The sequence below is a fragment of the Plecotus auritus genome (assembly GCF_963455305.1).
Source record: "Plecotus auritus genome assembly, chromosome: 7".
In the NCBI taxonomy this organism is placed as follows: Eukaryota; Metazoa; Chordata; class Mammalia; order Chiroptera; family Vespertilionidae; genus Plecotus; species Plecotus auritus.
Genome location: NC_137774.1, coordinates 10,455,598 through 10,472,930, shown reverse-complemented (window position 1 = coordinate 10,472,930; position 17,333 = coordinate 10,455,598). Strand labels below are relative to the sequence as shown.

At 40.4% G+C, this 17,333-nt stretch overlaps 1 protein-coding gene across 1 annotated transcript in view; it reads right to left on the bottom strand.

The window, feature by feature from the left end:
* NPEPPS (aminopeptidase puromycin sensitive) overlaps positions 1–16,941 on the bottom strand; it is a 75,861-nt gene extending 58,920 nt beyond the window's left edge. Inside the window, exons 1-2 of the mRNA XM_080678378.1 lie at positions 16,558–16,941; positions 3,051–3,135 (exon numbers count right to left, since the gene is read on the bottom strand). Of these exons, the coding sequence (XP_080534504.1) occupies positions 3,051–3,135; positions 16,558–16,821 (349 nt within the window). The 5' untranslated portion in view covers positions 16,822–16,941. The remainder of the gene's footprint in view (positions 1–3,050; positions 3,136–16,557) is intronic.
* Between the last annotated feature and the right edge of the window lie 392 nt (positions 16,942–17,333).

Below are 17,333 nucleotides of genomic sequence, written 5' to 3'. Positions count from 1 at the left end.
AATGGGTTTACACACGACTCCAGGATTTTCTGTTGCTGTAGGAGAAATGGGTTGAGAAATGTACCTTAGCTAGTTCTAAAGAAAATATTTTATGTATCTAAAAAAAAATAATATTTTATCTGAATTCTCTCCAAATCCTCTTCACTTCCTTTAAGTTTTCATTTCTCTCCTGACCCTCTTAGTGAGAACATTAACACTACTTCCTTGAGGTTCAGATCATTATGAGTTGGCACCATGCAGTTATACATTTTCAAAATATGTTCTCAGAATTCTTACTTGACAGTTTAGTAGAGGAAGATAAAAAACAAACTGAGGCCTAGCTGGTTTGGCTCAGTGGATAGAGCATTGGCCTGCGGACTGAAGGGTCCCAAGTTTGATTTTGGTCAAGGGCACATACCCAGGTTGCGGGTTCGATCCCCAGTGGGGGGCGTGCAGGAGGCAACTGATCAATGATTCTCTCTCATCATTGATGTTTCTATCTTTCTGTCCCTCCCCCTTCCTCTCTGAAATCAATAAAAATATATTTTAAAAAAACACAAAAAACCTAAAAAAAAAAACACAAAAAACCTGAGCTGAAACCATGCCAATTGAATAGTGCATATTTCTTTTACTATCTCTACCTATATATACTGGACACCTACATTGAATTTAAATGTTCTCTTCCTACAACAAAGAAAGCTCGCCTTGATATTCTTGGCTAATGTGCTTCCTTTTTTCTTCAGTTAAAGAAATTAAATAATCTCTCTTCCATTCACCAAACAACTTTTTAAAGTGGGCATGCGTTCGAAGTCCATTTGAAGAATCTGTTCCTCTAACTTAAAATCGCAGCAGTTTGATCTAATTTACAATCAATTGAATGTAAGTACTTCTTGGCAATAATATACTCAATTGCTACCTACTTTTGTCTTTCTATGGATAAAATAATTTAAGAAAAATTCATGAAATAAATATTGCCAAGCCCAGTTGGTGTGGCTCAGTGGTTGAGCATCGACCTATGAACCAGGAGGTCACGGTTTGATTCCCAGTCAAGGCACATGCCCGGGTTGCGGGCTCGATCCCCCAGTGTGGGGCGTGCAGGAGGCAGCCGATCAATGATTCTCTCTCATCATTGATGTTTCTATCTCTCTGTCCCTCTCCCTTCCTCTCTGAAATCTATAAAAATATATATTAAAAAATAAATAAATATAAAGGAAAATTATTAACTTGGTGTGTTTCTAAATTATTTAAATATATATATATATATATATATATATATATATATATATATATATAGCCAAGTCTTAAAATGTTACTTTTATGCTTCTTTTCAGTATAATGTAAAGGAGAGGAAAACCAGCAATGCAAAATGTAAAAAGGTCAAATTTCTAACTTATTTTATACCAAATGAAAAGACTTTCTAAGAGGAAGTCTTAGAGTAGTAGAAACTAACCCAATCAATCATTTTGACAAGGAATGTCAAGGTGAAGTAAAAAATTAAAAGCAATTCAGCTCCAATATTAACATACCTTTGAGTTTATGCCAAACTGGATAACTTTAAAATATGCAGCTTATGAGAAAAAAGTTCATGCCAAACTGATTACTAAATTTAATCCTTATTGTAATTACAAGATCTAAAATAGTTCTCATTTTAAAGATGTTCATTAAGTTCCTACACATTCTATGCCATTTTTCTTTTTAATCTATTCTTCCCCTGTAACTCCATCATTTAGCTTCTAACCTTCATATTTGATATCATAAAGCAAAAATTTTTCTCTCTGTTAAGAGTAAGACTTACCTCAATTTTAATTTATAGTTCAAGAGGAAAAAAAATTTTAGGAGAACCACATATGAACTAAGCCCAGTTGATGAACCTTTCGTGTTCAAATTGCTTAATTTTTAAAATAACTCTTCAGTTTTTTAAAGCATGGTATTATATTCATTTTATACTTAAAAGTGATTTGTCTAGAGTCACAAAATAAGTTAATGTCTGAAGTAGAATTAAAATTGTGACATTTCCATTATCTCGTAGTACTGTCAGATTATACTATTCAAATATTTCCCATGAATATCTTAAGAATTTTCCTTATTTCTGAAGTAAAACTGATATCTTAACATAATGTATATTTACACATGCACACAAAAGCACACACAAATACAGGGTGCAGCAAAAGTAGGCTTATAGTTGTTAGTATGAAAAATAAACAATCTATATATATAAAAGGCTAAGCAATTGGCCGACCAACCAACTGGACAGTAGGTATGATGTGCACTGACCACCAGGGGGCAAACACTCAACACAGGAGCTGCCGAGCAACAGCAACTTTGCTGAGTGCCCTCTCGCACTCCTGGACCCCTCAGGAGATGTCGGACTGCCAGTTTCGGCTGATACCTGCAGGCCAGGCAGAGGGACCCCACCTGGTGGAGGAACCCCACTCACTCCACAGATGCCATTTGAGCCCCGGTGCCACCCCAGGTGCAGCTGGCCAGGGAGGGACTGCAGGAGGTTAGCTCCAGGGCGTATCCAGCCCATCTCACCCAGTCCTGCCCCACCGGCCACCTTCTTTATTTTTTTTTTAATTTTATTTTATTGTTTAAAGCAGGGGTCCTCAAACTTTTTAAACAGAGGGCCAGTTCACTGTCCCTCAGACCATTGGAGGGCCAGACTATAGTTTAAAAAAAAAACTATGAACAAATTCCTATGCGCACTGCGGGCCCAGGACGAGTCGGCTGCTAAGTAGGACAGGCAGCGGCACCCGGCGGGCCGGATAAATGTCCTCGGCGGGCCGCATATGGCCCACGGGCTGTAGTTTGAGGACCCCTGGTTTAAAGTATTACAAATAGTAGTACATATGTCTCCTTTTTTCCCCCATTGACTTTTTTGGCCACTTTCTAATTAATTTCCTTTCAATGTGCACAAATCCATGCACCTGGCCTCTAGTAATTAATAAAGAATACCAGAATAAACTCTGTCTTTCATGTACTGAACTGTAAACACCTACTTTTGTCCCACCCTATACATAACATACACATACAAATAGGAACAGCAAATTAAAATGAAAAACAGCTCTTACCTTCATCTCCCTCTGGTACATATGAAGCTGTAATAATGTCAATATCAGCACAATTCATCACAATCTGATTGGTTGCCTGCCTCACCTAAGGGGAAAGAAAAACCATCAATGTCAGAAATAGCTTGATAAATATTTATATCTTCAACTTGGTTTAATATATGTAGCAGACAAACTATTTTTTTTTAAATATACTTTTATTTATTTCAGAGAGGAGGGGAGAGGGAGAGAGAGATAGAGACATCAATAATGAGAATCATTGATTGGCTGCCTCCTGCACACCCCCTACTGGGGATGGAGCCCACAACCCGGGCATGTGCCCTTGACCAGTATCAAACCTGGGACCCTTCAGTCTGCTGGCTGATGCTCTATCCACTGAGCCAAACCAGTTAGGGAGAGGCATACTTTTTAAAACCCAGACTCACTAAAACTTTATTTATGCATCAATGGTAGAAATAAATGACTAGTTTTAAGGAATCCAAAGCAATTCATATTATATCAAAAGCAATAACAAATGTATACATATTTCACAGAATTTAAACATCTGACCAGTTAGCTAACATAAAAGCAATTTTTTTCTTAAACCTTGATTTATAACTACTTCTTAATCTTCTTAAATTCCAAAAAAAATTAAGTTAGAAAACATTTTTTTATATGTTGCAATTAATTTTGTGTTATATAACCCTTGAAACCCAACATGAGACCTTTTATAAGGATGGAGGAAGAGGCTGGAGCCATCCAGGCTCAGCCACCTGGTGTGCAGATGATCGAATAAGGATGGAGGAAGAAAGCTAGTATCATAAACTATGTCAGAACTTCATAAAATACTCTTTAAATTTTTTGGATATAATAGACATTAATGACATGCCACCAAGACTAAATAAAGTTTTATTTTGGGCTTTGTCTTACTTGTTTCAGATCCAAAAAAGAAATGAAATATAGAAATAATAAAAGCCCTTTCCTCTCTTCCTCATTCCTTCATAACCACTATCCTAAGACCACTACATGTATAAAAATCAGCAATATTTTTAATTTTATATAAATGCTATTAAATTGTGTATATATAATTTTATACAACCTGTTTTTTTCACTTAACATTGCTTCTGAGATGAGTAAATGCTGATAAATTTATATCTAATTCATTCATTTTAACTCCTGCATAGTATTCCACTTTATAAATAAATCAGTTATTTATCCATTTCCTTCCTGAGGAAAGTTCAATCAAATGACCAAACGACTGAACAACCGGTCGACCGGTCGCTATGATACGCACTGACCCCCAGGGGGTAGATGCTCAACGCAGGAATTGCCCCCTGGTGGTCAGTGCACTCCCACAGCCAACCTCCTGTGGCCGGCCAACCTCCGGTGGTCCCTCCCCCCAGCTGGCCAACCTCCCACATTTCCCCCCCTCCCCACCGACCAAACCTCTTGCAGTCCCTTCCCCCAGGCAGCTGGCCCCAATCAGCCCAGATAAGGGCAGCAGGCCAACTTCCTGCCCTGCGGCCCCTCCCACAGGCTGGCCAACCTCCCACCGCCCCCCGCTGGCCCCGATCGCCAGCCAAGCCGAAGGACCCCACCTGTGCATGAATTCATGCACTGGGCCTCTAGTACTATAAAAGTTATTTTAGAGAGAAACCAAGATGGCGGCATAGGTAAACACCTAAACTGCTGCATCACACAACAATTTCAAAACTACAACTAAAAGACAAAACGGACATCATCCAGAACCACAGGAAGGCTGGCTGAGTGGAAATTCTACGACTAGAAGGAAAGAGAAAAGCACACTGAGACTCAGAGGAGCTGCAGGAGGCAGAGGTACTGAGATGCGCGCATGGAGAGGACTGGCAACTGAGTGCGCAGCTGGCTTTCTCAAGCGGGAGGGAGACAAAAGCTCCTGACTGCTGAACTCCAGTTCCGGGCGAGACTCTGGGGACTCAGACTCATTCGGGGAGAAACTGGACTGTCTGGCAGCGGGCGGAACTCGAGGGTGGCTTTCTCTCAGAGGTGCTTGCAGCAATTACCACGGGACACTGAGACACAGGGGCCTATTAGGGCAGGGCTGACGGGAAACCAATACTGTCTGCTCCGTCCTGAGACTCCGCCCCATTCAAGCTGAGCACAGAGGCTTTTGCAAGTCTTGTCTCATAAGGGTGTCTCCAGCACAGAAGTTCTCCCAGCGTAGACACAGCTGATCCTCACAGCCTATTGGCCTGGAGGTCAATTCCTCCCAGTGATACCAACAACAATCAAGGCTTAACTACAACAAGACTGTGCACACAGCCCACAAAGGGGTGTACCAAGGGTGTCCACCTCAGGTAACTGGGGAGGCTGAGCCACTGGGCCCTATAGGACACCTAGCACACAAAGCCACTCTATCAACTCAGGGAAGCATCCAAAATGCGGAGACAAAGAAACAGATCACAAATGAAAGAAATGGAAGAAAGCAAACGACTGGATATAGAGTTCAAAACCATGGTTATAAGGTTTTTCAAGAATTTTCTAGAAAAGGCTGATAAATTTAGCGAGACCCTCGAGGATATGAAAAAGGACAATTAGAAATTAAGCATACACTGACTGAAATAAAATATATTATACAGAGATCTAACAGCAGACCAGAGGATTGCAAGAATCAAGTCAAAGATTTGAAATACAAAGAAGCAAAAAACATTCAACTGGAAAAGCAAAAAGCAAAAAGAATCCAAAAATATGAAGATAGTGTAGGAGCCTCTGGGACAACTTCAAGCGTACCAACATCCGAATGATGGGGGTGTCAGAAGAAGAGAGAGAGCAAGATACTGAAAACTATTTGAAGAAATAATGACAGAAAACTTCCCCCACCTGGTGAAAGAAATAGACTTACAAGACCAGGAAGCGCACAGAACCACAAACAAAAGGAAACCAAAGAGGACCACACCAAGACACATTATAATTAAAATGCCAAGAGCAAAAGACAAAGAGAGAATATTAAAAGCAGCAAGAGAAAAAGTTAGTTACCTACAAGGGAGCAACCATAAGACTGTCAGCGGATTTCTCAATAAAAGTTATTTTAAATAGTACTAAAATAAATATCTTGATCCATGTTTTCTTGTGCACACATTATTTTTACCAAGAATTGCCAAATCATCCCTCAAAGCAGTCTCAACTGACACTCCCAGGAGCAAAGAATAAAGAAATCCCACTTTCAGCATCCTCCAAAAAAACTTTAAAATTATTGACAATCTGATAGGTATTAAATGGATTCCATTGTTGTTTTCATTAGAATTGCCCTGATTACTAGTAACATTGGTTACTAAGCATTTTTTTTTGCCATTAAGTTTTTTTTTTAAATATTTTTTTATTGATTTCAAAGAGGAAGGGAGAGTGAGAGTGAGAGATATAAATATCAATAATGAGAGAGAACCATTGATGGGCTGCCTCCTGCATGCCCCCTACTGGGGATGAGCCCACAACCCAGGCATGTGCCCTTGACTGGAATAGAACCTAGGACCCTTCAGTCTGCAGACCGAACCTCTATTCACTGAGTCAAACAAGCTAGGGCTGCCATTAAATTTTTCTTCTGCAAATTGTCCTTGCCCATTTTTCAATTTGTTTGCAATCTTGCTTTTATATGCTTGTTGCATTAAACATAATCTCAAATTCATTTTCAGACATTTGAATGGTCTAAATCTAAAATAACAAAAAATATAGATGCCCTAAATGACAAACAAATGCCTGCAGAGCCAAGCAGGTGAGTGCAACAGGTTATATGAAAGCTATACGTAAAGGAAAGCTATGTGTAAAGGAGGGGGAAGTAGCCACTTCTTAGAGCCCACTAATTACTGCTGAACTGAAAAGCAGACTTCGTGTTAACAGATCTTCCAACTTCTAAAAAGTCACAAATTCAGATTTTATATATAATCTCTTAATTTTTAATTGGTGACAACTAATTCAAAAATTTCAAAAACACTCTGTAGACCAAGCAAAACCTATATGTAGGTCAATAGTGCCTGGAGAATACTGAACAGACCACAAAACTAGGTAAGGATACAGGAGTAATATAATATCTGTATGAAAAAGCTATACCTAACAGTAATCATTTTACTAACAAACCATACATAAGCATGATTAATTTTTTTTAAATATGTTTTTATTGATTTTAGAGAAAGGGTAAGGGAGAGGAATAGAGCGATAAAAACATCGATCGGCTGCCTCCTGCACACTCCCTACTGGGGATCGAGGCCACAACCCAGGCATGTACCAGTACCTTAACCAGGAATCGAACAGGTAACCTCTTGGTTCATGGGTCGACGCTCAACCACTTAGTCACCTTGACTGGGCAAACATGATTAATTTTAAACTAAAATTATCTGACCTATATTACAAATAGTATGCAATCAGGCCTATAACAGACTGTCAAAATCTCTGACACATAAAGTGTTGCCTCATTATATATTTTGGCTCATTAAAAAAAAATCCTTCACCCTGGCTGGGTGGCTCAGTTGGTTGGAGCATCCTTCCATATACCAAAAATATAGCAGGTTCTATTTTGGTCAGAGCACATAGCTAGGTTGCAAGTTCAATCCCAGGCTGGAGCACATAAGGGACTCAGCCAACTATGTATCTCTCTCACATCGATGTTTCTCTCTCTCTATCTCTCCCCCCATGCCTTCCACTCCATCAAAAAACTAACAGACTTAATAAATGAATTCGGTAATGTAGCAGGATACAAAATTAATGCCAAGAAATCTATGGCACTCCTATACACCAATAGTGAACTTAGAGAAAGAGAGACTAAAAGAGCAATCCCATTTACCATTGCACCAAAAAAATTAAGATACCTAGGAATAAACTTAACTAAGGAGGTAAAAGACCTATACATGGAAAACTACAGGACACTGAAAAAAGAGAGGAAGATGTAAACATATGGAAGAACATACCATGTTCATGGATTGGGAGAATCAACATCATTAAAATGTCCATACTACCCAAAGCAATCTATAGATTCAATGCACTCCCCATTAAAATAGCAACGGCATATTTCACAGACCTAGAAAGAACTCTCCAAAAATTCATCTGGAATAAAAAAAGACCCCGAATAGCCACAGCAATCCTGAGAAAGAAGAATAAAGTAGGAGGGATCTCAATACCAGATTTCAAGCTGTATTACAAAGCCACTGTTCTCAAAACAGCCTGGTACTGGCACAAGAACAGACATATAGATCAATGGAATAGAATAGAGAACCCAGATATCGACCCAAACCACTATGCGCAATTAATATTTGACAAAGGAGGCATGAACATACAACGGAGTCAAGACAGTCTCTTCAATAAATGGTGTTGGGAAAATTGGACAGATACATGCAAAAAAATGAAACTAGATCACCAACTTACACCATACACAAAAATAAACTCAAAATGAATACAGGACTTAAACATAAGATGGGAAACCATAAAAATACTAGAGGAATCCACAGGCAGCAAAATCTCAGACATAAGCCGAAAGAACTTCTTCACTAATACTGCCCCTAGGGCAATGAAAGCCAAAGAGAAAATAAACAAATGGGACTACATCAAAATAAAAAGCTTTTGCACAGCAAAAGAAACCATCAACAAAACAACAAGAAACCCCACTGTATGGGAGAACATATTTGCACATGTTATCCCTGATAAAGGTTTAATCTCCAACATCTACAGGCAGCTTATACAACTTAATAAAAGGAAGATAAAAGATCCAATAAAAAAATGGGCAATGGACCTAAATAGAATCTTTTCGAAAGAAGACAGAAGGCCAAGAGACACATGAAAACATGCTCAAAGTCACTAATTATCCGAGAGATGCAAATCAAAACGACAATGCGATACCATCTCACACCTGTCAGAATGGCTATCATCAACAAATCAACAAACGACAAGTGTTGGTGGGGATGCGGAGAAAAAGGAACCCTTGTGCACTGCTGGTGGGAATGCAGACTGGTGCAGCCACTGTGGAGAACAGTATGGAGTTTCCTCAAAAAACTGAAAATGGAACTCCCATTTGACCCAGTAATCCCACTCCTAGGAATATATCCTAAGAAACTAGAAACACCAATCAGAAAAGATATATGCACCCCTATGTTCATAGCAGCACAATTTACAATAGCTAAGATTTGGAAACAGCCTAGGTGCCCGTCAGCAGATGACTGGATCAGAAAACTATGGTACATCTACACAATGGAATACTATGCTGCCATAAAAAAGAAGGAATTCTTACCATTTGTAGCAACCTGGATGGAATTGGAGAACATTATGCTAAGTGAAATAAGCCAGTCAATGAAAGAAAAATACCACATGATCTCACTCATTTGAGGATGATAAAAAACATTATAAACTGATGAACAAAAAGATACAGAGGCAGTAAAGCATCAAACAGACTGTCAAATTACAGCAGGAAGGTTAGGGAGAGGTGGGGGAAATAAGAGATCAACTGAAGGACTTATATGCATGCATATAAGGTTAACCAACGGATGCAAAACATTGGGGGGTGAGGGCATGTATGGGAGTGGGGTGGGGGGGCAATGGTAAGATATGTACACATATAATACCTTAATAATAAAAAGAAAAAAAAAATCCTTCACCCTGGCTGGGTGGCTCAGTTGGTTGGAGCATCCTTCCATATACCAAAATATAGCAGGTTCTATTTTGGTCAGAGCACATAGCTAGGTTGCAAGTTCAATCCCAGGTTGGAGCACATAAGGGACTCAGCCAACTATGTATGTATCTCTCACATCGAAGGTTCTCTCTCTCTATCTCTCCCCACATGCCTTCCACTCTCTCTAAAAATCAATGGAAAAAAATATCCTCCAGTGAGGATTAACAAAAAAACAAACAAACAAAAAATCCTTCTCATAAATCAAATCTTCTTGTTCCTAAACAAAAAATGTCATTTAATAAACATATTTTTTAAAATTTAATATTATTTCACCAGAACATATTTAAACAGCACTAAAACTTTTATGTCCCAACTGGCCACTTATAGCATTATAGCATTACATCTGAACAACAACAACAAAATCTTTGCCTATTCATAAATACGACTTTTTAAAAATTCAGAAACAGGGAAATGAAGCACTTACTGGTTGCCCAAAGGGCAAAATGAGTCAAAACCTTCCAGAGTTTGAAGTTTATGCCAACAAAATAATAACAGGAGTTTAGTTATGTATCTTAATCTTTATCTAGGCAACTATATTTTCATCCATCAACATCTACAGTGAATTTAATAGTAGCCAAGCTGTTAATCTACCAATGTCAAGATACCAGTACAACACTACATATGCCAAATGATACGATTTATCTCACTACTGAGGGAAAGTGTGTACTTTGGAAAGACATGGTGCACAACATCCAGTTATAAGTACATTCCAATTCCTCTCATGATTGGAGAAAACCCACTTGTTTATACTAATGAATTAAGCTACTTGTTGAACAGCTACTAATTTTTTTTCCAGGAATTACTGCCATTTCTGGAAGGGTGGGAGTAAAGAAACAAAGGGACAAAAATACTTAATAATGAAACTCACATTTAAAAAATTTGACAGTATATCTGCCTCATATTAGAGATGCACTTAAAACAACAGGATAATCCATAGAAAGTGCTTATTAGTAGCATTTAGTGCCTGATACATAGTAATCACTGAATAGATATTATTAAGGCACACACACAAAGACCGAGATTAAATGTGCTCCAATCATAAAGATGTTACTCTGAATATCATCTAACAGCACTCACCTAACAGTTTACAAAGCATCTGATCAGAATGATATAAAATTTAAGAACTAGGTACTGTGATATATAGCACTTTGGATATCAGCATATATGTACTGCCCAAGGAAGGCAATTTAAAATATCCATATAGAGTTAGGCATATGCTTAAGTGGTTGATTACTACACTAGAACACTTCTTTTTAATGCTTTTCCAACAACAGCACTGACCTGATAATTCCATATTTGATTTCTCACATACTAACATCCTGTTAGTGCATATGACCTGTGTGTTCCACTATCAAACTACGTAATAGCGTGGCCGGTGTGGCTCAGGGGTTGAGAGTCAACCCATGAATCAGGACAGTGGTCGGCAAACTCATTAGTCAACAGAGCCAAATATCAACAGTACAACAATTGAAACTTCTTTTGAGAGCCAAATTTTTTAAACTTAAACTTCTTCTAACGCCACTTCTTCAAAATAGACTCGCCCAGGCCGTGGTATTTTGTGGAAGAGCCGCATGTGGCTCGCGAGCCGCAGTTTGCCAACCACTGAAACAGGAGGTCAGGGTTCGATTCCTGGTGAGGGCACATGCCCAGATTGCATGATTAATTCCCAGTCGGGGGAGGGGGTGATTCTCTCTCATCATTGATGCTTCTCTCTCTCTCCCTCTCCCTTCATTTCTCTAAAATCAATAAAAATCTATTTTTAAAAAATACAGGTAACCATGCAAAGGATTTTCAGTTTTCAAGCTTAAAAGAGCAAATGCTAGAGAGTTAGCATATAAAATTGTGTTGCACTTCAACAGAACCAAAGCTAAGTAATAACTCTACTGAAGATGCAGCTTGACCATTTGTAAGAATTTTACAATGGAAGTTTCCTATGAACTAGGAAGACAGCAATTTGAGACATTTTTTCTCCACCTGAATGAGTCTTGACTACAATCATTCAGAAATACACCTTACATAGTAAGACTCAAGAGGTTTTTTTCTGGTTGCCGAAATCCTGAGATTTTAGTAAAAGGAAATCTCCAGTGTGACAATTCCAAATACCAGTCAATCTGAAGCCTGAGTCACTTTGCATAACAAACAATTTCATCGTTAAAATTTTGTAATAATTGTTGCCTTTGTGGAACAGGGCTATAATTTCTAAAGACAATAAGGAGCAAATAATTAGTAAACACAAGTTGAGCCAAGTTTTCTAATAATAAAGACATTGAAAGAGCAAGTTGCACAAAGTCATAATAAGTACCATTAATGTAAAAATGTTAAACATACAAAACATTGCTATTTATTGCCTGTGGCTACTTACATACACAATAACACTTTTAAGTCATACACAGGAAAATACTCACCTACCTAAAGAAAGAAGTTACCTCTGGGTATGAGTGGAAGAGATGGAAATGGGCTTTAGTGGCACCTGTGACATTTTATTCCCCCCTCCCTCAAAATCATGCACAGTCTGAAGCAAATGGGGCCAAATAGTAATAACTGCTAAATCTAGGGGGTGGGTTACTTTTCCATATTTCTAAAATATGTCCTAATTTAAAACAAAAATTTAAAGTGATTACAAGTGGCCAAATAAATTGAGAACTACATGCATGTATGGTGTTCAACATGAAATCTCCAAGATCTACAGAACTAATCTCAGTTAACAACAAAACAGCCATCAGAAGACTCAGTCCTTTGCCACTGACTCACATACAGATTAGAATAAGACTTAATTTTACAATAAGCATAGGCTCATTTACTATGTAGCAAAGTTCAGAGACATTTCATAAGTTTCAATTTACTAGTTAAAGCCACATTTATCCAGATTGTATTGGCAGTATCAATTATCCAGAACCAGGAAGTTAAAAAAAAAAAAAGCTTTTATGGAAAGCCAGAATAGTTAATACAAAGTCCATACAACACAGCTCATACCCTTCACTCAAAGGAGAATCCATCAAACCCTCACTTAGAAATGTCTTTATAAATTCAAACAAGCCTGTTTATCTGGTTACTTAGACCTCTTCAGATCAAGTTCAGTAAAATAAAAGAGGCAAGAAATTTCACAACAGGCAGCAACAAGGCACAATAAGCAGCAAAAAATAATAGCCTCAGAGTAAGAAAACAAACAAAAAAAACTTTAAAGAACAGATATGAAACTAATATATAGTATCATAGTACATAGTTTTGAGTAATCTATGGCTATAAGTATCAATGACAGATGTTCAGAATGATGTCCAGTATTTTAAAAAAGAAACAAACCTAGATTATGAGGAAGTATAGAATTTTTTTTTAAATAATACATTTTAGGAATATTTTCATCCTAATCAGTATTTTTAAATTCTAAATGCCTCAATGGATATGCTTCATTTATCTAAAAAATTCACTGCACAATTCATTGCCAGATGATGTTAGATAAAGCTTCACATATAAAAACTTCTTAGGTGTTTCTTCATAGATACATTTCAAAAAACAGATAGAAAATCTGAACAAATTCAATTCCTTATCATCAGTCTTTCAAATTTAATTTCTTAAGACCATTTAGTGTTCTAGCACAATGCTGGACAAATTATTAATTTTATCATTTTTTAAAGTAATAAAAATGACCAAAATTACTGCAAATGCTAAATTGGGGCAGAAAATTCCATAACACAGGGTTGACAATAACATCCATTTATGTGCCAACTTTCAGTGTTCCAAACAAACTACTATATCTGTAACTCTCCTGTAAGTGCCAATTTAGTCACCATGAACATGAATATTTTGTTGGCACAGGCCAGGGATTGTCTAGTGTATCCTGACTTCAGGCCTTGAAGGATGATGGTAATTTCCCTGGCACAGGTGAAACATTTCCATAAGGAAAAAACCAATTATTGCATAAACACAATTATAACAAAGAATTGTAGCCACTCACCTAAACTTGTAACCTATTTCTTAATTATCCACAAAGCAAGAAAATCACAATTTGAAATAGTTACAAAAATCCATCGCTCTCAAATATTCTAAAGGGACGAGAAAGGGAATGTTCCATTTCTCCAGGTCAGTGATTTCCAATCTTTTTCATCTCGTGGCACACATAAACTAATTTCTCATCTGCGGCACACCAAAAAATATATTTTTTTATAATCTGACAAAAAAAGAATACTTTTTATTCATTCACACTGGACAACTATTGTTGTGGTGGCTGTTGTCATTTTTTTATTTGACAATCTATGGAAAAAGAGGTCAGCGCCACAACTAGTCAGGTATCGCATGTTTTCAAAATTCTTGTGGCACAGGTTGAAAATAGCTGCTCTAGACCCATGATAAACACCTTTTCAAAACCTGCCCAATTAGACCACACTCACTTGTATAGAAGACAACTACTTCTTAAATTATCCACATTGACAATTTCTTCACCTTCCCCAAGAGTCCACACCCCAGGCCAGGTTAAAAATCCACTAAGTTTCTAATATGTAACCTGTACAAATACTCTGGGCTTATCATAAAATTCTGTAACTAAAGCAACCAAGCAACTTGCATACTTTGTGTAATGTGATTCCAACTATTAGGAAACTGACCCAATACCAGTTATAAATCTGGTTTCTAGAGATACAATTTTGTCCACATTTTAAATTTTCCACTATAACATACTACCTAATGCCACAATTTATTGCTCCAATCCATGGATTTCAAAAAACATTAACATCTGCTTTTTACTACTAATGTAACTTTTTACTAATGTTAATCCCTCTTTACACTTCCAAAGGTGGCAATTCACACAATTGAAGAGTCCAGCTCTCCTTTAACAACACCTGTTAGGATTCACTATAGATTGAAATGCCGTCTTTCATGTGTTGCATGCACCTAGCCTGAAAAGTATTTCTGAAAAGAAACACTTTGAAAAGTTCATGTTACCAAAAACATTCACATATTTCCTTGTATCAAATTCCTAAATCCCTGCTAATATCTAGCACATTACTATGTGTTCCCTCAATGACCCCAACCAATCTTTTAGGTATTTCTCATCTTTTTGGAAAAGTAGAAAAGGGATAAGAAGTACATCACGGCTTGTTGTTCATAAAACTAAGTATTTGTCACTTCCTAACAAAATAATCATTTAAAAATCTTTCTTGACAATTTTTTTCTGAAAATTTCCCCTAAATATACATTCCTCTCAGAATTATGAACCTATTATGCCAGCTAATGTGGTAAAGAAACAAATAATGTTTTTAAATGTTAGTCTTTTCACATAATGCGAACTCATTCATCACTAGGTCCTTCCTTTGCCAAGTCACAAGACACGCTACTGTTTACAATCCCTCCCATCTGCCCCCTGCCAATATATATCAAACACTCCAGTCACTTGGCTTAAACAAACATCGTTCCCCAAATAACCCTTTCAAATCCTAATTTAAACCCAAGATGCATTCATTCTGATTCATATTCTTAATGGAAAAATTCTAGATCACCTGACTTTCACAGGGTTAAGTTTTGCTTTTTGATGCAGCCAGACCCTAGAGTCCTCATGCTTTCACACAAGTGCCCCAAATTTGATAGTACACTTTTTAATTGTACGCTTTTAGACATATTTTTAATCTGAGTACTCGGCTTTCAAAGACAATTGCCAACTTTCAACTCATTCAAACACTAGTCTACATCTCTTTCATTTCGCCGCTATATACACACCCTGTTCTTTAAGGCTGAGGCCTACAGATTTTTCCTCCTGACTGCAGTGGGGAAAAAAAGGAAACAAAATATTTTGACCCTCATTCTTTTTAAAGATAACTGCTAAACAGTTCCCATGTTTCATTACAGATTTCACATAAGACATCATATATAATACAGTATACAATGTCTACTGTTCAGGACCTTTGTAGGGCATCAATATTAATGGTCTCCAAAATTCAAACAATACTTCAGATAATGCTGCAGAGGGTGAGGGGCGGTGGGGAGAGCATGATTCACCAAAAACTGCAACGAAGAGTAATGGAATATTTTCACCAGTGGAATGCTAAAACTAATAGCTTCTTTCAGAGGACGGGGCTGCTACACAACCATCGCTGTAGCAATAAATCCACCTGCTTCAAGGGCTGCAAAGCTAGGAAGATGGGAGGACAACCGGAAATGGGGTCCTCCTTCAGCTTCTCTAGGGGTTAGGAGAGAACAGTCACTGCTGCACTGTCACTTGAGGAGAAGGGGAGGGGGGAGGGGCGGATCATCTTGGAAACCCAGCCCCTGGGCCGGAGCAGGCGGGGAGAACTCAGCCAGGCTGCCTGGGATTAACATTCTCCTTCTCACCCTCTCCCCGCTTCTAGAATCTCCCCTCCTCGCTAACGCGCGGCGGCCGGGGGAGGCCCAGATGACCGCCCCTGCCAAAGTGTCCTCCGTGGGGCGTGGGTAGAACCATAGAAAAGAACTGAATCAGGAGGCTGAGACAGAGCGTGGACTATGAGGACCCCTCTGGCCTCTCCCAACACCCTCCAGCCTCTCCCAGAACACCACCAAGCCCGGAAGGGCCGGGGATCAGTGGGGATGCCCCACACAGGTGTGCTGGCCCCGGAGGGGCGCACGGGCCGGGCCCGCCAGCTCCCGCAGCGCTCCCCGCAGCGCGGCCTGGACCCCAGCCCGGCAGGGCAGAACACACCAGACCCCGCGCCCCGCCGCCGCCCCAGAGGGGCGCGCCCGTCCGGGATCCAGCCTCCCCGGTCCCAGGCCCGCAGCTCCCAGGCCCGTCCGCAGCCCGGCCCCCAGCCCAACCCGCGGGCGCGGCCTAACTAACTGCTGGCCCGGCAGCTCGCCCCCGGCGTCCGAGGGTCGCCGTACCTGGGCGGCGGCCTCCAGCTTGCCCTCGAAGGTGAAGTCCAGCAAGTCGGGCTTGAGGCAAAGGCTGTAGTTGATGGGGGAGACATCGGCAGGCAGCCTCTCGAAGGGCCTCTTCTCCGGCATCGCGGCGAGGCCCAGGCTGTGGAGGCGGCGGCGGCGGCGGCGAGAGGAGCGGCTGAGAAGGAGAAGGAGGAGGGGAGGAGGCGGAGGGCCGAGGAAGAGCAGGCGGCGAGCGAGGGAGGGGGCGGCGGCTGCCAGCCACATCCACCGAGCGAGAGCGACCGCCAGAGGAGAGCCACCGGGGGATCCTGGGGGGCTGGGGAGAGACCCAGCCCGAACGCCAGGGGCCGGGAGGGAGTCAATGCGGGCGGGCTGACTGCCTACGGGGAAGGGGGCGGAGGGGAGGGCAGGGGAGGAGAGCCTGGAGGGAGGGAGGGAGGGAGCGAGGGAGGGAGGCGGTGGCAGCGGCGGCTGCTGCGTGCGCGGCCCCGCGGGCCAGGCGCGTCCCCGCCGGTGTGCGCGTGCGCCGGGCAGGGGGCGGGGCGGCGAGGTGCGGCCCGCGGGAGGGGGGGCGCGGGCGCGAGCTGCGGGCTGGAGGCCGCCGGCAGCTGCGCACCTGTCGGCGACGCTGGGGACCCCGACAGCCTTCTGGAAGGAGCCGGAAGGACTGGACAAGCAGAGGGAAAGGTGTGACCACCGCCCCCCAGCCCGCCCCTCTCCGCCCGAGCCGTCCTCGGAAATTGAAGCCTACTTAGTTGTTCAGTGCAGTCAGGGAT